The following is a 20,532-nucleotide window of genomic DNA, read 5'->3' as shown; positions in this document are numbered from 1 at the left end:
GCCCCGGCTCCCCCGCAGCCCCACAACCCTCGGCCCCGCGCTCCCGGCCCTTCCCCTCGGCCTCTCCCTCAGAGCCGGGCCGGGCCGGGCCGGGCCAGGCCGCGTTGCGGACGCCGTCGCTCGGCAACCGCCGCCCCACGGGCGGAGCGTGCACAGGCCGCGCCCCCGCGCGCCGGGCCCGCCTGCGGGGCGGGCCGGGCCGACCGGGGAGCGCCGCTACCGGCCGATACCGGGAGCGCCGGGGGTCCCGGCGCCCTCCCTCGCAGTCCGTCGTCCCCCCAGGATGGCGGCGGGGGCGCTGCTGGCGCTGCTGGCGCTGCCGGCTCTGGCCCCGGCGGTGGCAGGTAAAGGGCTGGGGAGGGTCACCCTCCGAGCCCCCAGCCCCGCGGGTATCCTCTGCAGCCAGTCCCCGGGACGGGCCTCCCCTGAGACCTCCCCGAAACCCACTTCGGGGCACTTGGCATCGCCAGAACCCTTGGCATCACAGCAGGCCGCCTCCAATGCCCAGGGGATTCCCTAAGCCCTCCCGAGCCCTGATTTGGTGCCCTTTGCACACTCCGAGCCGGCTCCAATGCCCAGGGCATTCCCTAAGCCCTCCCGAGCCCTGATTTGGTGCCCTTTGCACACTCCGAGCCGGCTCCAGTGCCCAGGGGATTCCCTAAGCCCTCCCGAGCCCTGATTTGGTGCCCTTTGCACACTCCGAGCCGGCTCCAATGCCCAGGGGATTCCCTAAGCCCTCCCGAGCCCTGATTTAGTGCCCTTTGCACACTCCGAGCCGGCTCCAATGCCCAGGGGATTCCCTAAGCCCTCCAGAGCCCTGATTTGGTGCCCTTTGCACACTCCGAGCCGGCTCCAATGCCCAGGGGATTCCCTAAGCCCTCCCGAGCCCCGATTTGGTGCCCTTTGCACACTCCGAGCCTCTTATGTGCATTGGCACATAAGACCCCAGACCCACTTTTCGGGTGCCCCTCTTGGCACCTCCTGTAAATCCTCCCAGCCCCACTTTGATAGCCTTTGAGCCCCAGACCCTCTTTGATGACGTTGGCACTAGTCTGAGCCCCACTTTGATGCTTTTGGCATCCCCTTTAGCCCAGTTTAGATGACCTTGTTACCCCTCACCCGTCGTTCACATTCTTTGCACCCCCAAGCTCTGCTTCTATGCCCTCTGCACTCCCAGAGCCCCAGTTTGACACCCTCTGCACACCGAGTCCCACTTTGACAAGCGTGGCATCCCCCCAAGCCCCAGTGCAATGCCCGTGGCATCCCCCAAGTCCCACTTTGGTAGCCTTCACACCCCCAGCCCCTCCCCGACGCCCTTGGCCCAGCACTGCTGCCGTGGGACGATGCTTTACGTAAGGTGGGAGCCGCATGCGGCTCCTTGGTGCTGTCTCGTGGGCTCTCCTCCCTTCCCTCCTCCCTTCTTCTTCCCTTCCCTCCTCCCAGCTGCTTTTTATAGCTTCCACTCTTCCCTGGCGTCTCAGTTTTAGGTTTTTTTTTCTCCTCCGACTTGTTTTTTATATAACTCCCGGAGCCTTGTGGCATGAGGCAGCGGGACCAGCGATGCAGCTGACTCCTGAGGGGCCGAGGACATCGTTCCTTTCCTTCCTAAAACCCAGCCTAGGATGAGCTGCAGAGGAGATGAGGCTCCGTGAGCTCTGATCTGGTCTCTGGGGTTCTCTGCCCAGATCACCCCTCACACATTACTTCTGACCCCCTTTTCAAACATGATTTTCTTTTCCCACTGCAAAAATGGGGCTCTTGGGGATGCCAGGGCTGAGCCTTCTGCTTCCGTCCCCACTGAAGGTGCCTTTGCCAATGCTGCACACCTGATGTTTTCCATCCCACCCCTTGACAAACCTTTTTCCAAAGGAAAAATACATCAGAACATTCATTAGCAAGGCTGGGCTGAGAGAGACACTCCTATGCTGTTATTAGAGGAATTTTTACAAAATCTGTATCCAAATCCATGTAATAACGATGTAACATGTTCCCTGTACTTTAGGAGGTGAACTCCCTCTTGTGGAAGAGGCACCTCCTTGTGCCTCTTCCTCAGCTCTGTGGTGATTTTAACCACCTTAAAGCTGACCAGGAGTCTGCAAATTCAGTGGGTTCTCAAATAACCTGTATTTAAGGGGGGGTTAGAGGCCATGCTGAGGATGTTTTTCTCTCAGAGCTGATGTTTGCACTGTTTGCTGATTCCAGGGGGAATGCTCAGCTTTGCCTCCTACTATGGTGACCACATGGTGCTGCAGCAGAAGCCGTCAGGGGCTGTGGTGTGGGGCCACGGGGAGCTAGGGGCCATGGTGACCCTGACTCTCTCAGGTGCCAGCGGCCTCATCATCATGGAGAAAACAGCACAGGTTACAGGTCAGTCCAAAACTTTCACTAGAAACTGGGACTGATGGTTTTGGTGGCCAAAGAACTTGTCTGAGCCCACATCAGAGCCGATGGTGGGGTGGCTGAGGCAGGGTTTGGCACCACCCCCATGTTTGTCACACTGCTGCCCTGGGGCTGCAGAGGTGCTGGTGACTTCTCCAGAGGAGCTGAGGGGGCTCAGCCATTCCCCTCCCCAGCAGTGCCAGCCTTTGCTCACTTTGGTTCCCAGCAGTGGATCCCGTGGGCGCCCGGCGGGAGCCGAGCTGCTGCTGGAGTGGGTGGCACCGCACGGGCTGGAGCCGAGCGATGAGGCTGTGGAGGGGACAAAGGGAATTTAGCTTCTCTCCCTGTCTAAATCAGGTCTGAGGAACCTGCAGAGCATCCCCAGGTTCTTTTTCAGTCTGTGCCCCCTTAGAGATCCTGTGAGATCTCTAAGCCTCTAAGGATGTTGTCTATGCAAGCAGAGCCTTCCTGGAACTGGGAGGGCTTAGGGCACCTCAAATCCCAGCTACATCCCTGCCTGAAGAGTTGGGAGGGAACTCATCATCTTTGAGGGTAAAAGTGCTGCCCAAGGGCACCTCAATAAGATGAAGAGCCTGGAGGTGTCTTGTGGGAGAGCAGAAATCCAGGATCCAGCCAGAAAATCCACGCTAAGCTCCAGCAGAATATCTTTACGCTTCGATTTGGCGCCTCTAAAATTAGCTGGAGACATCTCAGTGTCACACACACCAAGCTGCTCTTGTAATCCCAGTTCCTCCAAGCAGCTTCTGCTCTGACACACATTTGTTTTCCAGGTTTTCTTTTTTAACCCCTAAATTCCTGCAGGAGAAAGGTCCCTCTGATGCCAGAGAGCTTCTGAAATCCATTTCCCCAACCTGTCTCTGTGGTGGAGAAGCTTTTCCCTGTTCCCCAGTGGTTGTTGGCTGCTCATCCAACATCCTGGTGAAGGTCTTGAGGCCTGCATAAGGGTGGTGGAAGATAAGCACCATCTTCTTCCTCCAGGACCTTCTGGAACTTGGACAACTGTCCTGGACCCAATGGATCGGGGTGGTCCCTATGCACTGACAGCTGAGCAAGGCTTGGAGAATGTGACGCTGCAAGACATCTACTTTGGAGATGTGTGGCTTTGCAGTGGGCAGAGCAACATGGCAATGACAGTCCTGCAGGTAAGGCCCCCAGCACAGATCAGGCAGGACCAGGTAGGGATCAGGCAGGGAACTGCCTTGCATGCTCCTGGCCCTTCTTCAGGTGGCCAATGCCAGCCAGGAGCTCGCCGCCGCCGCTCGCTATCCCTACATCCGTATCTTTGCTGCGGCATGTGCCCGCTCCGAAGTGGAGCTGGAGGACCTGGAGCAGATTGATTTGCCATGGTCCATTCCAACGGCTGGTGAGTGCAATGTGCCTCCAAAAGAGCTTGAAAATGGCTTTTTCCCCACTGTTTCCCTTTGCAGCCTACTGTTTCTTGAGCAGAAAACTTGGGCCACGGGAATTTCACCTACTTCTCGGCCGTGTGCTGGCTGTTGGGGCGCTCCCTGTATGAGGCTCTGGGGTCCCCCATCGGGCTGGTGGAGGTGGCCTGGGGGGGGACCCCCATCGAGGCCTGGTCCTCCCGCCGGGTTCTGCAGGCATGTGGGCTCCCAGAGGACACAGGGAGGTGAGAGAAGGTGCTGTGGAAACTCCTCCTGCCCTGTACCATGCTGCTTTTGGGGAGTATCTTCATCCCTTCCCACCCCACCTCCTCTCCAGGACCCTCACAGCCCCCTCTATGCATCACTATGCCCCCTCTGGATAAAAACCCCTCCCATGCCAAGAGCATAAGGCACATCTGGGTGGGTGGAGGGAGAAGGGAGGGACTCCAGATCTCCCTTTGGCATGGTGCTTGCTTTAACCTAAAGGCTGCCTTGTGCTTTGCACCCCCCTTAAACCTAGCTTTGTCTTCCAGCACCTCTCCACATCAGCATCTCTCTGGCCCACAAACACCCTCCGTGCTCTGGAACGCCATGATCCACCCACTGCTCAACATGACCCTGCGGGGTGTCGCTTGGTACCAGGGTGAGCCCCCATTTCTATCCCATGGGGTGGAGCAGCCCCCAGTCCCACCGAGCTCTCACCAGCCTTTCTTTTTGGGGGACAGGCGAGGCCAATACCTTCCTGAACACAGACCAGTACAACTGCACCTTCCCTGCACTCATTGCCGACTGGCGCTGGGCGTTCCACACCGGGTCAGCCAGACAGACGGAGCCACTTCTCCCCTTTGGCTTTGTGCAGGTGTGGGGGGTGAGAGGGGTGACATCCCCCATTGTCCTTGGGGGATGCCCAGGGAGAGGATGCTGTAAAGACACGTGCATCCTGCCAAGTGCTGAAAATCCCATGCAGGGTCCACAGTGGCCAGTTTTGGATCTGAGCCACTCCCCCATTTCCCTTGTGCCTCACAGCTGTCTACCTACCGCCGTCGGAGCGCAGACGACAGCTTCGCCCGGCTCCGCTGGCACCAAACAGCCGACCTGGGGGTTGTTCCCAATGCCAGGATGCCCAGCACTTTCATGGCTGTAGCCATGGATCTGGGTGATGAGCACTCTCCCTATGGCAGGTGAGTCCTGGGCTGGGATGAGGTTTTAGGGATGGAGTTTTTGGGTTCCAGCTCCATCTTCCTCCTGTTCCTGGGCAGTATCCACCCCCGGGACAAGCAGAATGTGGCTCACCGACTGCTGCTGGGTGCCATGGCTGTTGCGTATGGGGACAAGGGCCTTGTGTTCCAGGGACCATATCCTACCCGGGCTATCCTGGAGGTGACCAGGGGGCTGCTGAATGTCACCTACAGCCAGGAGCTCATCTGCCGTCAGAGGGATGCACAGGCATTTGAGGTGAGGAGTGGGATATCCTCTCCAGAGAGCTGTGAAAGGGAAGACAACACTGATGGGGGTTTCTCCCCTCCCCAGGTGTGCTGCTCCAGCCAGGCATCCCCATGCCAGTGGCTGCTGGCACCAGTGGTGGCAGTAGGGTCCCGCACGGTGACGCTGGCCCTGAGTGGCTGCAGGACGCTGGTGCTGGGCCTGCGCTATGCCTGGGCTGAGTGGCCCTGTGAGTACCAGGCTTGCCCCCTCTACAACTCCCAGGGGCTGCCTGCACCCCCCTTCCTGCTGGACACCCTCCCTGCAGGGAACGCTGCCGGAGGGAGAGAGCTGCTGCTCCTCCCTGGCTCCAGTTTCCTCCTAAATTAGGGAGATGAGTGAGCTCAGACCTCTGGCAAAGCACTCATGGCTCCTAGCACTGTCTCCTCCCAGGCAAGAGAATCAGAGGCTTCATTACTACCTTATTAATTAAACAACTTTTCAGCTCCTCTCTGCACTCAAGCCAAGGCTGCGGGGTGGGGGGAAGGGGGAAAAACCAATTTACAATTTAATATATAAAAAATTATGTAAGGAGAAGCAGCAGGACACACCAATCGGAGCTGAACCCCTCACTGCTGGTCTCTTGCCCATGGAGCTGGTCCTGGCCCCCAGACACCCCATTTCTCTGGGCATAGACCACTGATCCCCAGGGTAGGGTGCTCATAGGATCCAGGGATCAACTTCCAGCTGCAGGGTGGAGAGGGGGAGAGAGGAGCTCTGCCAAAAAACCAGAGCCAAACACTAACACTGGGCTGGAACAGGGAGCTGAGGAGGGCTGCGAGTGCCTTCCACTTCCCTCTCTTAATAAACAGTTAAGGAACCACCTAATTTTATTCCTGGATCCTTTTTTTCCTTCAGATGAGCATTCCTCATCCTCTATTCCCCACCTCTTGCCATAAGAGCAGGGAAATTTATGTGGAAGAGGCACAGTGTGACACCCAGCACTAAGAATAAGAGACCCAAGAGGTTCTGCACAAAACACAGATTATTTAACCATTTTTTGCTGGACAAATGTACATAAGAAGGGAAAGGCCAGCTGCAGGAAGCACAGGTGGGTTCAGCCTGGCTGCTGCAGTACAGTTGTGTCAGAAAAGTGGATCCAGGGATCACAGGATCCCTGCCTGCTGCCTTCTTCTGGGTCAGGCGGAGCCGAGTGAGTCCCGTGAGGCTTTTCCCATCGTTTCCACTCCAGGCTTTGGTTCTAGACAAGGGGGGAAGAGCAGACAGTTAATTAGCTGGGCAATGGCAGACTAGGATCTGGGCTTTTTCCAGCACCGAGTAACTGGCCCAGGAGCCAGCTGTGCTGGCCTTGGGTTGCCATGGCAACAAGGATGCAGACTCCAGCTCCGCCTGTGGATTTTTTTAAACCATAATTCAGACTCTGTTCAGGGCCAGGAATGAAGCCCAGGCCTCTCAGCTCCTACCTGTGGGGCTGGGCTGTCTCACACAGCCTGCAAACCAGTTCCCATGGGTGCCAGGGGTCCCTGTGAGACCCCAGAGGAGGCATCCAGCCCCCCCAAAACCCACAGCACATGGGAGAGGGAGCAGTGCAGGTCCTGGGAATGTGGTTTTATCTTGGAACCCATCTCCATCTCCACACACAGCACCACTGTGCCCACCAGTGCCATAGGAACGGGAGAAGGGGGCGGGTATGGCATCCTTGGCATCAGCCCCCCAGGATTTAAAACTCCCAACCCCACTCCCAGCAGGATGAGCTGCCAAAAACAGGGACCCTCCCAACCCTGCAGTTTGCCCAGAGCTTGGATTTAAGCAGCAATCTCTTGGCTTGCTGTTCCTATAGCAACCCCTGCCCACACCTTGGATCACAGTAGCATCACACTCTGCATGCCAGAACCTTTTCCAGGATTTGTCAGCCCTCACAGTGACCCCCAGCTATGCCCCAAACACCTTAAGGTCTTGGCAAAGGATTTTGGGTGGTCCAGCTATATTTCAAGGGTGGGATCTTGTGGTGTGGGAGCCAAGAGAAGAGGGAAGAAGTTGTCTCTACCCAAAAAGCCTACCTAGGGCTGCACCATTGGAGAGGGCTGGACTGCCTTCGGCCTCGGGGGTGCAAGCTTGGTGTTTGGGTTTGGTGGTCTCCAGCCCAGCCAGCAGCGTCATGAAATCGACGACAGTATCAATGTCCTCCTTGTTGGCAGTGGCTTCCCTCAGGGCGCTGACAGCATTGAGGCGGCTGAAGGAGGTCAGCTCGGAGATGTTGGCACGGAGGAAGAGAAGGATGACGTTGAGGTCGTTGAGGGGGCAGGTGAGCATCCTGCGACTGAGCAGGTCGAAGGCAGGCAGCATCTCATAGACAGAGAGCAGCCCCTTGTCCCACTGGCAGAGCTGCAGGGCATTGTAGATGACAACAGGGATGAGGAGGACATAGACACTGCCAACTGAGAGGCTGATGAGCTGGAACACGGAGAAGAAAACCAGCTTACAAGGGATGAGCAACGGGATGTGCGGCTCCGCCTGGAGCAACCCCGTTTTGATGGAGCAGCTGAATTCATCCTGGAAGAAGATGTTAAGGTGGAGAAAGACCAGGTAGAGACAGGTGGCAGCCAAGAACAGGAGCAGCAGCAGGTTCCTCAGGATGTAGATGAACACCAGGGCATGGGCATGCTGCTTGCAGGTCAGGTACCGCTCCAGCAACGGGAACTCGAAATACCTCTCCTGGCGGGCCCTGGGGCAGGAGGGACACAGGGGGAGTGAGAGCCACCCCCCATTTCACCCAGGTCCATCCTGGGTGCAGCCACAACGCCACGTGGAGGGACTCCAAGGGCCATGGTGACCTGGCCTGGCCTCACCTCTCGTACTCCTCCCAGAATTGCTCTGGCTCGGCACTGGCCTGCTGGACCTTCTTCATGTGCTGCACCAGGCGCACGGAGCGGTTGTAGGATTTATCCAGCTCGTCAATGATGAAGAGGAGGTCGCAGTGCAGGGCGGGGGCGGCAGCGTAACGCCACAGCAGGTATGGCAGGTACATCAGCACCGCCACCACCAGCAGGGAGTAGGGGAAGACCTGGGCAAAAAACATGAACGGTTGTTGAGGATGCCAAGTCGCTCTTGCTGTGGACATCCAGATGGGATGCAGGGGCACCCAGATGTGACTTTGGCCCTACCTTGAGAGCCCAGAGGGACTTGGTGATGGCACGTCCCTCAGCATCAAAGCCATGGTGGATGAGGGAGTCCCAGCAAGCCGTGTCAGTGTAGGCGGACTGCTTCCCCGTGAAGTTGGTGGGAGAGAAGCAGCTGATCTGGGAGCCTGGGGTGAGGAGGAGGAGAGCAAACCTCAGCCATGAGGGTGGAGGAACACTCCAAAGCCACAAGCAAATGCCTTACAGGAGGGTAATTACATCTCAAACATTGCTTTGAATCAAGAAAAAGCCTTTTTCACGGTCATTTTGGAGCTGCTGTGTTTCTAGCCAGGACTTTTCCATCTCTTCCCAAACACAAACCCTTTGTGTGTAGCAGTGTGTACACAGTGAAGGGAATTATAGGCTAACCAGCAAGAAACTGGAGTAAAACCAAATCCTCAGGGAGAGCAGTTAGATGCTGGCCGGGGACAGATTTAGCCTGAGGTCACAATGCATCTCTCCATGCTGCTGGCACCCTCCTCCTCTTCTTCTTCCTCCTTGGAAATAAGCCCATGGCACCCAAAGGTGCTGGGCATAAGCAGCTGAGGCTGGGCACTGACTCAGTGCTGCTCCTGGGGTTAGCACAGCTGTTCCCACACTCTCCCAGGGAATTATGATCCATTAAAAACGATCAATAAACACCCATGAGGCAGAACAGCTCCTAAAATTGGACTTCCAGGCTGTTCGGCTTTGGATCATGACACCATCAAGAATACAAGGGGTTTGCCACAACAACCAGATCACCACTGGTGATTGCCCACGACCTGAAGAACACATTGGAAAAGCTGCAACTCACCAGCAGAGAACTCCCGGGCGAAAGCCAGTGAGACGAGGAAGAGGGGCAGCCCCACGGTGACAAACTTCAGCAGGCGATCGCTTGGCAGCTCCAGCCGCAAGCCCTTGGCTCGGGAACTGCTGGGATCCGGGAGCAGAGCATCGGAGAGCATGTACTCAGCAGCCGTGTGCGAGAGGGACATTTTGAAGTGAGGAAGAGACACTGATGAGGGCTGCCTGAGGTGTGACTGGCTCAAGGAGCAACTTTGCTGGGCTGAGGAGTCCCTGCCGAGAGCCTGCCCAGTGCTGTGTCCGGCAGCTGTGAACGACAGCAACAGCTCAGACAAGGCGTTAAATCACCTCGTAATTACAGGGAAGCCTTTTCACCAACAGAAATAGAAAAACCCACCCCAGCAGCCGCAGCAATGAGCGGGGAAGGCAGCAGGCTGGGAAAGCAGCTTTCCTCCCTGACAGCATTCCTGCAGGGCAGCGTTCCTGCCCGGCCGCAGCCGCTCCTGGCTCCCCGTGGTTTTATGTCCCTCTCTCATCAGCCAACAGATTTCTGGCGCTGTGGCCCGAGGGCATGGGGGTCCCCAGCTATTTTCAGCAGGGAGCCAGGAGACTGGGCCCTCCCACAGCAAGAAGCCCCAGCCAGATACACAGTGGCCCTGTGGGGCATAAAAACCCCTTTCCATCACCCAAACCAGTCAGAGGGGCCAGAAAAGATCCTGCTGCCCAGCCCTGAGCTCCTCAGACAGATCAGGAGACATCAAATGAGGTGATTTTGAGGCAGAACATCAGCTGCAATTCCCCAGATCATCAGTCCTCCTCTCGCCTCCCTCTCAGGGCACAGGGGGAAGAACCTGGCTCCAAGAAAGCTCCCAAGGGCAAAGGATCCCAATAAGGGGTTCTAAAAATAAGGAATAGGGTAACTGAAGGAGCAGTGGGACAGAACAGTTTCCCAGCAGCACAATGCTGAGGAACCCACACTAATGCTGCTGGCAGCACAGAGCAGGGGCAGTCGCAGAGCTGCTCAGCCAAACCAAGCCAAGGAACTCCCTGTGCAGTCTCAGCACAGCAAAAAAAATACCAGAGCCACTGCCAAATTGCACTTTCAATGGATTTTCCAGTGAAGGGACTCTCCAAATCTGAGCAAAACAACTCTGGAGAGACAAGCGACAATTCCAAAATCTGGGAAGGGCTGCAACCACGTCTGCTCAAACCTACACAGGGACAGAGTCCCACCCAGCCAGAGCACAGAGACACTACACCACCTTCCCTCAAGGGAACTGGAGCTTTTATTGCCCAGAGACAAGTTCAAAACACAAATCAGGCAAAGCCCAACTTCACCCAGCCTTGTTCGTCTCTGCTAGAGGCTGCTCAGCATGTCCAGCTGCTTTCCTGGGCCAGAAGCACATGTAGGCACCCACTCTGAATCCAGCAACATCAGCACAGCACAGAGACTGCAAGCTGCAGGCTTCACCCCACCACTGGCTCCAAGGTGGGCACAGCTGCTGCCACGTGCTGGAGATGCGGAGATACGTGGCACGATTCCAGTCCTGCCTCATCAGTCCTTAGGGATGTCCAGCTCTAGCTTCCTCAGGGTTTTTTGGAAGAAGAGAGGCAGCTTGCAGACAAAGTCTAAGGGCTGGCCCAGGGGCAGGCAGAGCCGGTGGGCGTGCAGGTGCAGGGGCAGGTACCGAGCCTTGCTCTGCTCCAGCTTCAGCCTCCTCAGGGTGAGCTCAGGAAGCTTCTGCAGCAAGGACAGAAAATGTTCCCTTCAAAACTGCAGCTTTTCAGCTGGGACTTGAAATCCCCAGCCCACGAGCAGCTGGGGAACACAAGGGGCTGTGTTCCAGTTGCTCCCCAGCTCCAGCTGCTCCCCAGTGCAAGACCTGCCTTACCTGGGGCGCCAGTTTGCTCCAGTGCGAGTATTTGTGATCCCCCAGGATGGGGCATCCCAAGCCGTAGGCCAGGTGAACCCGGATCTGGTGCTTCACCCCTGAGGAGAAAAGGGAAGAGAAGGAAGAAGAGAAAGCTGACATCCAGCTGTGCCACGCCTCACCCTCAGTGCTGGACAAAGCCGTGCTGAAATCACTGACAGCTGGCAAACAGCTCGGCAGCAAAGCATCGCCCCAGCAGGGCTCATTCCCAGAGCTTTGTCCCCAAAACGATTCCATTCTTGTCTAATCACAAGTTCGCCCTTCCAGAGCTGCTGCTGACTGCACAGAGAGCAGATCCAGCCCCGGGACAGCCAGGCAGGCCTCACTCACCGGTGATGGGCTGGAGCTCCAGCAGCGAGCAGGCGGAGGCAGCGGCCAGCCGGCGGTACCGCGTCACCGCGCGCTCAGCGTTCCGCTTCCTGCGGATTTTCATCACCTTCCCATCCTCCGGACACAGGCGGTAGTTGGGAGCCAGCGTCATCTGAAGGGTGGCGAGAGGGGGAGCTGGGGGAGACAGGAGGGGATGCTGGGGCTGCGTGGCCCTGCTGAGGGAACACGGGACTCACCTTGTAGTGGGACTGGTGGCTCTGCACCTCCTTTTCCACAATGGGGATCTCCACAACGCCCTCAACAGGGTCTGGGTCCCCCAGGACAATTGCCCTGGAAAGGGAGAGCAGAGGTCTGTGGGGTGTTGCTCTCACAGGAGGGGAACCCTCCTCACAGCCCCCCTCTCACAAGCCAGTCCCATAAAATGGTGCTGAACGGGGGAGATAAACAACACCCTCGACTTCCACAAAGCCCCCACACCTCAGGGATTGGGGGCTCACCCTTTTTTTAAACGCCTTTCACAGCCCCATCTTCATTCAAGCCTTTCCTACCGGTAAATCTTCTCCACCTGACGGGTTTTGAAGAGCAGACGGATCTTCTCTGCTGCCTCCTTGCTCCGTGCCAGCACCATCACACCCGTGGTCTCCTTGTCCAACCGGTGGCAGAGGTGGAGGGGCTCAGCTTTCATGTTCTCCAGCATCTTGGCCAAAATGGGCAGCACATCAGCGATGCAGTTCTTGATGCCGGGGCCGCCTGTGTGACCCAGGGCAGCAAGGAGTCTCATCTCTCGTACTCCCCATGCACCCTAAATCACCCCAATATGCCAGGGGAAGGCCGAGATCTGACAGTGACCAAGCCACTGGAACCCTCCCTGGGAAGGGAAACCCCAGCACAGGAAGGACAGAGACAGAGGATCCCGTAAGCACCACGGATCCATTTCCATTCCCCACTCGCCCTCACCATGCACAGGGAGCCCGTAGGGTTTGTCTATCACCACAATCTCCTCATTCTGGAATAGAGTTCTCTGTTTAAGGATCTTGGCCAGGACGTTGGGGTGAACCTGCTGCAGCTGCTGGCTCATGGCAGCGAGTTCCCGGAGCCATCGCTGCGTCGGGTCCTTGGGGATCTGAGGAGAGAACGAGACACCAGTGGTGGGGTTTAAACAGCTCTTGGCTCACACAAACCTGCACTGGGACCTGCAGCAACATGCTCGCCTTCCACGTGCTCCTGCTCCGTGGCTGAGGGACAGCTGGGAATCCAGAGGGATCGGGACAAGCTCAGTCAGTGGCCTTGGGGAATCTCATGAGGTTCAACAAGGCCAAGGGCAGGTGCTGCACCTGGGTCAGGCAGCCCCCAGGACCAATCCAGGCTGGGGATGAAGGGATGGAGAGCAGCTCTGGGAGGAGCACTTGGGGTGCAGGTGGGTGAGAGCTGGACAGGCCCTGGCCCAGAACCCCCCTGTGCTGGGCTGATCCCCAGCGTGGGCAGCAGGGCAGGGGGGGATTCTGCCCCTCTGCCCCCCGGGTGAGACCCCACCTGCAGAGCTGCCTGCAGCTCAGGGCTCCCAGCACAGGGAGGAGCTGGAGCTGCTGGAGCCAGTCCAGAGGAGGCCACGGAGATGCTCCAAGGGCTGGAGCCCCTCAGCTCTGGAGCCAGGCTGGCAGAGCTGGGGGTGCTCACCTGGACAGGAGAAGGCTCCAGGGAGAGCTCAGAGCCCCTTGCAGGGCCTGAAGAGGCTCCAGAAGAGCTGGAGAGGGACTGGGGACAAGGGATGGAGGGACAGGATAAGGGGGAATGGCTTTCACACAGACAGAGGGGATATTAGGAAGAAAATGCTCCCTGTTAGGGTGGTGAGGCCCTGACACGGGTTGCCCAGAGCAGCTGTGGCTGCCCTATCCCTGGCAGTGTCCAGACGGGGCTTGGAGCACGCTGGTCTAGGGGAAGGTGTCCCTGCCCGTGGCAGCGGGTGGAACTGGGCGGTTTTCCTCCCATCCCAACACAATCCAGCTCACCCGCGAGTTCCGCTCCCCGTAACCGCCCGCGCTGTGCACGCCGGGAGTTGTAGTCCGGAGACCCTGGGCCCAGCGGCCTGCACTCCGCTCACCTCTCGCTGTTGCTCCTCGCTCTTCCGCAGCCGCTCTGCCAGCTCCTCCGCCCGCAGAGCCGCCGTCGCCCGTCCGCTCCCGCAGATGCCGCGCACCGCCCGGGCCAGCCCCGCGCCGCTCCGCCAACAGCGCCTGGCCGCTCCGCCACCCGCCGCCATCTTCCACCTCCCTCTCCGCCTCCCTCTGATGGCCAATGGCGGCGCCGCGGGTGCGGCACCGCCGAGCGCCCGTCCAATGGGAAGGTGCCGCCAGTTGAGCGACAGCCGCGCTGGCCAATGGCGGCGCGCGGGGGTGTTTAAACCGCGGCGGCGGTTGCGGCTCACGGCGGAGCAGCGGAGCGGCGCGGCCGGGCCGGAGGTACCGGGAGCGAGAGGGGCGGGGGGCCCCAGCCATCCCCTCAGTGCAGCCTCCCTGCGCCCTCGGGGCGCTGAGCCCCCTCCCACTGCCCCCTAGCCAGAACACCACACCGTTTCGCCGGTTTTCTTGGGATTTATAAAAAATGGCACTGAAAAAACCCTTTTGTTTTTCAGTAAGGAGAATATAAAAAAAGGGAGAAGCGTCAGGTGTCCCACGCCGAGTGCCCCGTCACTCGCTGTCCATACAGATCCTCTTGGGCAGCTGCTCGGGCGCTCCGCTGCTGCCCCGCTTGCCCTCGGGGGGCTCCCCGGCCCCGTGTCCCGGCAGCCCCGGCCCCTGGGGCGGGTCGATGCGGCCCCTCCGCACGAAGTGCTCGATCCGGGCCTCCAGCCCCTCGCATCTGGGCCGGGCCAGCAGGGGCTTGTAGGTGCGGGCTTGGACCCCTTCCACGAAGCCGCTGATCTGGCTGTGGAGTGCGGGCTGCAGCTCACCCCAGGGCACCAGGCTGCTCCCTGGATCTGTGGCATCATGGAAACACAACATTTAATTATCCCGTCCGTCTTTTTTTTTTTTTTTTTTTTTTGTTTTTTAAACCGGTTAATCCTCTGTAATTCACAGAATCCCATACTGGTTGTGTTGGAATGCACCTTAAGGCTTATCTCGTTCCACCTCCTGCCATGGGCAACCTTCCACTATGCCAGGTTGCTCCAAGCTCTGTCCAGCCTGGCTTTCAACACTGCCAGGGATCCAGGGGCAGCCACAGCTTCTCTGGGCACCCTGTGCCAAGGCCTGCCCACCCTCCCAGGGAAGAATTTCTTCCCAATATCCCGTCTAACCCTGCTGTCTGTCAGCGTGCATTCCAAGTTATTCCCCCCAGACTTCCTCTACCTTTTCTGGTGGTGATGGGGGCAGCATCCAGCCCTGCCAACATGTCCCGGAGCACGTGGGTTTTGACGGCGTGGCTGGCCCAGAGCTGCTGCAAGTGTGTCACGTTGAAGCCCTGCACCTCTGGGTCGTAGAGCCACTGCAGGTCTGGGAACTCACAGTTGTACAGGACCAAGGGGAACTCGACCGCCATACTGGGAACAAGGAGAGGACGTGGGACCATAAAAAGGCTCAAGAACACTGGATCTGACAAAACCAGCCCTAACCTTCACAGAACTTCCTTTCTGAGTAAAAAGTGACTTAATTTTCACCAAATACCAAGGACTACAGCTGTCAAAACTTTGCTTAAGAGCAAAAAAAACAGAGATCCTTGGGGATACATTCCAGTGAGACCACTGTCAGTCTGTTTCCATGTGTGAGACTGCTTCATGTGCTGGCATGGCTTGCCAGCAGCACTCCAGGCACAGCTGTTGCCCTGAAGAGCAGCCCATTGGGCTTTCCAGACCAGTCCCTACCTGTACTGTGGTTTCCGGGGGTTCTTCTCCACGTTCAGCAGCTCATCAATGACATCTGGGCTCTCCATGCCCTGGCCAATGAGGAAGAGCACGGCCATCATGCAGCGGACTTGGTGGTACAGGAATGCCTGCCCTGTCACCTCGAACTGGCACAGCCGGAAGGGATCCCGTGGCCCGGCTTCTCCTCCCCCGTCCACCCATGTCACTCTGGCGCTGAGGATCGTCCTCTGGAAGTTGAGCACCCCGTTGGCCACGTCCATCTTGCAGAGGTTGCGGAAGTCGTGGGTGCCCACGTAGCGCTGGGCCGCGGTGTCCATGAGGGCCACGTCCAGCTGGGCGCAGGGGAAGAAGTACCGGTAGGTCCGGCTCAGGCAGCTGAAGCGGGCGCTGAACTCCGGCCCCACGGGGGCCCAGGCCAGCACCCGGATGTCGGGCGGCAGCACCCTGTTCAGGATGTGGGTGTAACGGAGCTCCTCCTGCTGCCCCTCACCCTTGTGGCCGTTGAGCTGCTGCCCCTCTGGCAGGCTGGAGCGGAGATCCAGGGAGATCACCTGCAGAAATGAGGAAAGCCAGGATTAGAGCATGGATGGATGGCTGCAGTGGCATGTGGAGCCAAGTCTTCCCACACTTCTGGGAAATAAATCCAGGATCTCCTACAGATGAAGGTGGTTTCAATCAGGCAATCCTGCCGTGGCAGAGCTGCGAGTGCCTCTGAGGACCCGAGCAGATGCCATGGATTCCATTAATAAAACAGGGAAAGTTGCAGGCTGCCTACGTAGCACAGTCTCGGAATGGCTTCATCTTTAGTCACAGGGTTATAATGTGCTTTTTTTTTTCTCAAGCTGGAGGTGATGACTCGAAGGCAGTAACAGCCTGGCTGGCCAGGAAGCCTGGTGTAGGAACAAGTTCATTCCACCGTGGGTGCCGTGTGCTGAAGTGGTGCGAGAGAAGGCACCAAATGCCCTAATTTCATGTGGCTCATCCTGGGAAGGAGAGCAGAGGAGCCATTTGAAGTTAAACCTACGCTAGCTTTGCTTTCTGTGCTGGGAGGGAAGAAAGGTGAACCAGCCCTATGGTGAAGCCACCAAGGTTGCTCTCTCCCCAGTGTCTCAGCCAGCCTGATGGCTCCATGCCCACCAAGCGGGCCAGCTTGCTTCCCTCCCTCCAGCTCCCACTCCCACGCTCCCTTCCGCTGGCTGCAGCTCCCCTCAGACCCTTCTGTGCAGGAATTCAGCTGCCTGATGCTGCAGGAAGTGAGCCGGTTCCTGGAGATTTTGGGTTTTTGTAGGGTTGGCAAGTTAAATCAGCTGAGAGGGCCCTGCCAAGGGCAGGGCATCACCAAGCTATTGGGGAATCTGCAGCCTAAAACACGTTTTATCCTCCTAAAACAAGGCCTTGGAAAACAACTAATATGGGGGGAAATGGCACTAAAAAGGCTTCAAAGGTCTGAAATCATCATTGCACGTGCAGGAAGCCATTGCCAGGTTCACTTCCAGGGTTAAGAGCTGGTGGCTTTTAAAGAACAAATCCAAGCTGTGCTGTGGGACAGTAGTGCCATCAGATCTCCGTCCCACCCAGGAAAACCGACAGGAACCCCCATGGAGCTGCTGACCTGCCCGAAGGCGCTGACACCCTTGTCCGTGCGCCCGCAGCGGTGGTAGTTGGACGTCTGTCTGTCGTCCACCAGCCGCGTCTTCTTCAGGGCTTCAAAGAGCTTCTCCTCGATGGTGTTGGGGGTGTTCTCCTGGCTGGCAAAGCCCTGGTAGCCCCAGCCCAGGTAGGCGATGCGCAGTGCCACGTGTCTGCGGCTGTGGGCACCAAAATCAAAGGGCCGTTGTTGGCGTTTCCTGGCTTTCCCAGGGGCTGAAGGAGCCTCTCTCCTCCCTGCACCCTCCTTGTCCTCCTGGAGCTTCTCCTGCAGCCGCTTCACCTCCACTTCCAGCTCCTGCACCCTCCTCAGGAGCTGCTCATGGTCAGTAGCCGTGCTCTCCTCAGCCATAGCCGCCACCTTGGAGTGTCAAGTTTGTTGCTGGTGGATCCTTGGGGTCTGCAGGGAAAGAAAAAAATGGAGGATTTGGATTTTTATGTGTTTTTTATTAGATCTCTAGGCTTGTTCTGCAAAATAACTGTTACTAACAGAGTCAGTCTTTATTGTTTGAGCCCCTTGGTGTTCCCAGGGGAGCACAGGCTGGGCAGGGCCACTGGTGCTTAGCTCAGGCAGCTTCATTTCACTCAAATCTTTTTTTGGACTCCTCTTCCCCCAGCTGATGGGATCTGCTCCGTCAGCAGCAGCACGTTCCCAGCGAGCCATCACGGAGCCCTTGTCACTTTCACACCTGCATCCCCGCTGCAGACAGCGTGCTGACGGCTGCCACTCATCCCGCCCCACCATCTGCTCCCACTGTTCCCAGTGGCACCAGCAACACTTGCAGCTTTTCAAATTGCCTTAAAGAGATCCTAAACCGGTGCTGAGAGTGGAATCCATGTCTGGATCCCTTTTTGTCACAGGGCTGGAGGTTTACTATCACCAGACTCATAAATGAGCATCAAAACACCCTGCACTGAGCCCTTCCCTCCCCTGGAAGTAAAACACCCTCTTGGATGTCTCTTGATTAAATTATGACTAAATATTGTGGGTTTAGAAGCAGAGGTACAAGGAAAGACCATTAATCTCTCGTCCAGTGCATTGGAACCTGCCCTGTGTTTTTCCACGAGTACTTAATTTATCACATAATTAACTTTAGTGTAGTTTTCTAGCATGAATTTAGGGGCTGTGTTTGTGTTACTGTAGAGAAGAGCCTTCTGCTGGCAGCAGGAGGATTAGCAGTGCACTGAGGACACCCCCCAACCTAAAGCAACACCCCTGAACCCAAAAACTTGAGCATCAGAGCCCCTCTGACATTTTTAGCCAACCTGAATGTACTGCAATAAATTAACCCTGGTTTCTTTTTCTGCAGAATCCACCCAGTTTGGTGGGAACCATGGAGAGGCTGCTAAGAGCAGAGTGCGAGGAGCAGCTGGCAGCTGATCTGAGCCAGCCAAGCTCCTGGCAGGGATGCTGCGAGGTGCCTTTGTGTTTCCACGATGATCCCTGTGCTGACGCATCCATTGTTTTTGGCACACGGCCGGCCCTTCCCATGGATCAGAGGGAAACCAGGAGGTTGGTGATGAAGAGGAAGGTGCTGAGGCACAGACCCGATGGAAGCGTGGAGGTCTCCGATGAGTCACCAAGCACTGAGCCAGATATAAACAGCAATCCATGGAACCTGGGGCATTCCAGGACTTTTATGGATGACACCATCTCGGAAGGGGAAATAGAAACCAGCAGCAGCACCTTGGAGGACTACCTGCACTATGATGATGATGATGATGATGACGATGATGACTGGTTCCTTGAGGACAGGCCCTACTCTCAACTCGGGGATTTTGGGAGCGACACTATATCCAACCGCTCCATGCCAGGGCGACCGCCCACGGCGGCCGCTTACATTGCTCCACAGGCTGATAGAGTGAAGAGAACTGACCCAGTGGCCAAACTTAACGCATACAGGCAAGACTGGAAGAGATTCAGCTTTCCCGGGCAGGATTCACATCAGAGCGTGCGCTGGGCCATGCGGAAGCAGATGCTCCAGTCGGGGCTGCCACGCCGGGCACAGAAGCGCCTCGTCCCCAACACGTACGAGGTGCCCACGATGAAGAAGCGTGACTCCCTGCGCTTCGGCGTGCGCTGGGACCTGGCCCACTGCCACATGCCCCGTCGGAGCACCTCCTCCTAGAGCCCCAGCCCCGCTGCTTTCTCCTCCTCAACATCCTCCATAGTCTGGAAAATTCCCCTGGTGTGCTTCAAGCAGCTTAAGCTTTGGTGTGCAGGAGGTTTTCTTTGCAATGTCTTGGCAATATCACTATTTCTCAATAAAGCATCTGCAAAGATTCCTTATTGTTCTGTGGGTTCATTAGAAACACTGCAGGAAACATCCATTATTCCAGACTTATCTCTGCATCACCTAACTCTGCTGCCTTTGCCTTATTTTACCTCATCTTTAAAATAAAGGAGATTTAGGATGGAAGCAAAGTATTATTAGCACTACTAGTAGTGTTATTACTATTCCTAGTGTTAATTTTTTCCAAGATATGGGAGTGGACTGAAAAGGTGGCAGTTCTGGTGCAGGAAAAAAGCTCAGTGGGATGGCTGGAAAAGGGAGTGGGATGATGGGAAGCATGTGAGAGGTGCAGCCTGGAGTCCTGTGTCAGGCCTCCCCTGAACCTCCCCTGGAGGTGATCCCAGATGGGGGACAAACAAGCTTGAGGACTCTGCTGTCACCCCACAGTGCAGGGGTTCTGGCATCTTGGGGGAACTTCCAGGTTGCAGGTCCCTGACTCCCCAGCACTCTGTGGATCCCCATCCATCTATGAAGGGGTCTTTGCGCCCCAGAACCCTTGGAACTCTCCCCAAACCCTGTGGGGGGATAGCACCCCAACCCTACAGCTTCCATGCTCCTTCAGCACCCAAGGGCCCCTTCCCTCCCCTCTCAGACCCTGTGAGGTCCCTGACTGCAGCAGGGGACCCTTCCTGCTCTACAGGGTCCAACTCCCCAGGGAGCCCACCATGCCCACTATAGGGCAGTCTCTATTCCCCAGAGACACCCAAAACCTTATGGGGGCCAGTGCTAGCACCACGTAGGGTCCCTCTGTGCAGCTGGGGACCCTCACTGCCCTATGGAGGTCCCTGTCCCCCAACATCCCGAGGAGCCCCCAAAACCCCATGGGATCCCCGCATCTCCATCATCTTGGGGACACCTCCTTCCCTCTTGGTGTCCCAGAACTCAGCATCCTACGGGGAGGCGGACACAACCCCCAAACTCTGCGGCGTCCCTGTCTCCAGCAGGGGCCTCTCCCTCCTCCATGGTCCCCGTCCCCAGCTCCCCAGGGCTCCCCAGCACCCTAAACCTCACAGGGACGAGTGCTGGCACCCTACGGAGTCCCTGTGCGCAGCAGATGCCCGGCACCCCGAGGACGCCCACCCAAGCGCGGGGGTCTCCGCTCCGCCCGGCTGCCCGGGGCTCGCCGGCCGTACCCGCTCCCGCCGCCGCCGGTGCCGGATGTTCCCGCCCCATCCGGCGCTCCCGGCCCTGCGGGACGGCGGCATGGCGGGGGCGGAGCGCGGGCTCGGCGCGGCGGCCGGCCCGGGCTGCCCGTGGCACGGCGCCGCGCCGCGCCGC

General features: G+C 57.7%; 5 protein-coding genes across 6 annotated transcripts; 2 read left to right on the top strand and 3 right to left on the bottom strand.

Annotated features, from left to right (window-relative positions):
* Positions 1 to 230: 230 nt before the first annotated feature.
* Positions 231 to 6,093, top strand: SIAE (sialic acid acetylesterase). 2 transcript variants are annotated; one of them, XM_068172018.1, is made up of 10 exons: positions 231 to 344; positions 2,203 to 2,367; positions 3,379 to 3,542; positions 3,625 to 3,763; positions 3,847 to 4,030; positions 4,319 to 4,428; positions 4,511 to 4,644; positions 4,812 to 4,966; positions 5,045 to 5,240; positions 5,316 to 6,093. In XM_068172018.1, the coding sequence occupies exons 1-10, from the start codon at positions 284 to 286 to the stop codon at positions 5,595 to 5,597; spliced, it is 1,590 nt and encodes a 529-aa protein (XP_068028119.1). In that variant the 5' UTR covers positions 231 to 283; the 3' UTR covers positions 5,598 to 6,093. The 2 variants fall into 2 exon arrangements, with proteins under 2 accessions (XP_068028119.1, XP_068028120.1); XM_068172019.1 differs by lacking the exon at positions 3,847 to 4,030 and having other exon boundaries at positions 282 to 344; positions 4,306 to 4,428.
* Positions 6,094 to 6,234: 141 nt separating this feature from the next.
* On the bottom strand, positions 6,235 to 10,318 carry PANX3 (pannexin 3). The gene is made up of 5 exons (XM_068172036.1): positions 9,204 to 10,318; positions 8,393 to 8,535; positions 8,078 to 8,292; positions 7,289 to 7,953; positions 6,235 to 6,468 (listed from the first exon to the last, which is right to left on the bottom strand). Exons 1-5 carry the CDS (start codon positions 9,382 to 9,384, stop codon positions 6,407 to 6,409), a joined length of 1,266 nt encoding a protein of 421 aa, XP_068028137.1. The 5' UTR covers positions 9,385 to 10,318; the 3' UTR covers positions 6,235 to 6,406.
* A 143-nt stretch (positions 10,319 to 10,461) lies between these two features.
* RPUSD4 (RNA pseudouridine synthase D4) lies at positions 10,462 to 13,835 on the bottom strand. Its single transcript, XM_068172049.1, has 7 exons — positions 13,556 to 13,835; positions 12,412 to 12,577; positions 12,003 to 12,204; positions 11,691 to 11,784; positions 11,455 to 11,605; positions 11,086 to 11,183; positions 10,462 to 10,934 (listed from the first exon to the last, which is right to left on the bottom strand). Exons 1-7 carry the CDS (start codon positions 13,712 to 13,714, stop codon positions 10,749 to 10,751), a joined length of 1,056 nt encoding a protein of 351 aa, XP_068028150.1. The 5' UTR covers positions 13,715 to 13,835; the 3' UTR covers positions 10,462 to 10,748.
* A 280-nt stretch (positions 13,836 to 14,115) lies between these two features.
* Positions 14,116 to 20,406, bottom strand: PUS3 (pseudouridine synthase 3). The gene is made up of 5 exons (XM_068172029.1): positions 20,388 to 20,406; positions 16,926 to 17,360; positions 15,314 to 15,864; positions 14,802 to 14,992; positions 14,116 to 14,431 (listed from the first exon to the last, which is right to left on the bottom strand). The coding sequence occupies exons 2-5, from the start codon at positions 17,310 to 17,312 to the stop codon at positions 14,142 to 14,144; spliced, it is 1,419 nt and encodes a 472-aa protein (XP_068028130.1). The 5' UTR covers positions 17,313 to 17,360; positions 20,388 to 20,406; the 3' UTR covers positions 14,116 to 14,141.
* On the top strand, positions 18,295 to 19,246 carry HYLS1 (HYLS1 centriolar and ciliogenesis associated). The gene has a single exon (XM_068172058.1). It carries the CDS (start codon positions 18,295 to 18,297, stop codon positions 19,087 to 19,089), a length of 795 nt encoding a protein of 264 aa, XP_068028159.1. The 3' UTR covers positions 19,090 to 19,246.
* Positions 20,407 to 20,532: the final 126 nt, after the last annotated feature.

The sequence above is a fragment of the Anomalospiza imberbis genome, chromosome 24 (assembly GCF_031753505.1).
Source record: "Anomalospiza imberbis isolate Cuckoo-Finch-1a 21T00152 chromosome 24, ASM3175350v1, whole genome shotgun sequence".
In the NCBI taxonomy this organism is placed as follows: domain Eukaryota; kingdom Metazoa; phylum Chordata; class Aves; order Passeriformes; family Viduidae; genus Anomalospiza; species Anomalospiza imberbis.
Note: the sequence above shows the minus strand (reverse complement) of the source record. Positions and strands in the feature narration are given on the sequence as shown.

Excerpts from the sequence above, each read along its gene's own strand:
- SIAE (XM_068172018.1), top strand. The coding sequence starts at position 284 with ATGGCGGCGGGGGCGCTGCTGGCGCTGCTGGCGCTGCCGGCTCTGGCC. Across the intron at positions 345-2,202 it reads TCTGGCCCCGGCGGTGGCAG|GGGGAATGCTCAGCTTTGCC; the intron begins GTAAAGGGCTGG and ends TGCTGATTCCAG. Across the intron at positions 4,967-5,044 it reads GAGCACTCTCCCTATGGCAG|TATCCACCCCCGGGACAAGC; the intron begins GTGAGTCCTGGG and ends GTTCCTGGGCAG.
- PANX3 (XM_068172036.1), bottom strand. The coding sequence starts at position 9,384 with ATGTCCCTCTCGCACACGGCTGCTGAGTACATGCTCTCCGATGCTCTG. Across the intron at positions 8,536-9,203 it reads CGCCCGGGAGTTCTCTGCTG|GCTCCCAGATCAGCTGCTTC; the intron begins GTGAGTTGCAGC and ends TCCTCACCCCAG. Across the intron at positions 6,469-7,288 it reads CTCCAATGGTGCAGCCCTAG|AACCAAAGCCTGGAGTGGAA; the intron begins GTAGGCTTTTTG and ends CCCCTTGTCTAG.
- RPUSD4 (XM_068172049.1), bottom strand. The coding sequence starts at position 13,714 with ATGGCGGCGGGTGGCGGAGCGGCCAGGCGCTGTTGGCGGAGCGGCGCG. Across the intron at positions 12,578-13,555 it reads GCGAGGAGCAACAGCGAGAG|ATCCCCAAGGACCCGACGCA; the intron begins GTGAGCGGAGTG and ends TTCTCTCCTCAG. Across the intron at positions 11,184-11,454 it reads GGAGCTCCAGCCCATCACCG|GGGTGAAGCACCAGATCCGG; the intron begins GTGAGTGAGGCC and ends TTTTCTCCTCAG.
- PUS3 (XM_068172029.1), bottom strand. The coding sequence starts at position 17,312 with ATGGCTGAGGAGAGCACGGCTACTGACCATGAGCAGCTCCTGAGGAGG. Across the intron at positions 15,865-16,925 it reads GTGTCAGCGCCTTCGGGCAG|GTGATCTCCCTGGATCTCCG; the intron begins GTCAGCAGCTCC and ends TCATTTCTGCAG. Across the intron at positions 14,993-15,313 it reads CCCCGGAAACCACAGTACAG|TATGGCGGTCGAGTTCCCCT; the intron begins GTAGGGACTGGT and ends CCTTGTTCCCAG.
- HYLS1 (XM_068172058.1), top strand. The coding sequence starts at position 18,295 with ATGGAGAGGCTGCTAAGAGCAGAGTGCGAGGAGCAGCTGGCAGCTGAT.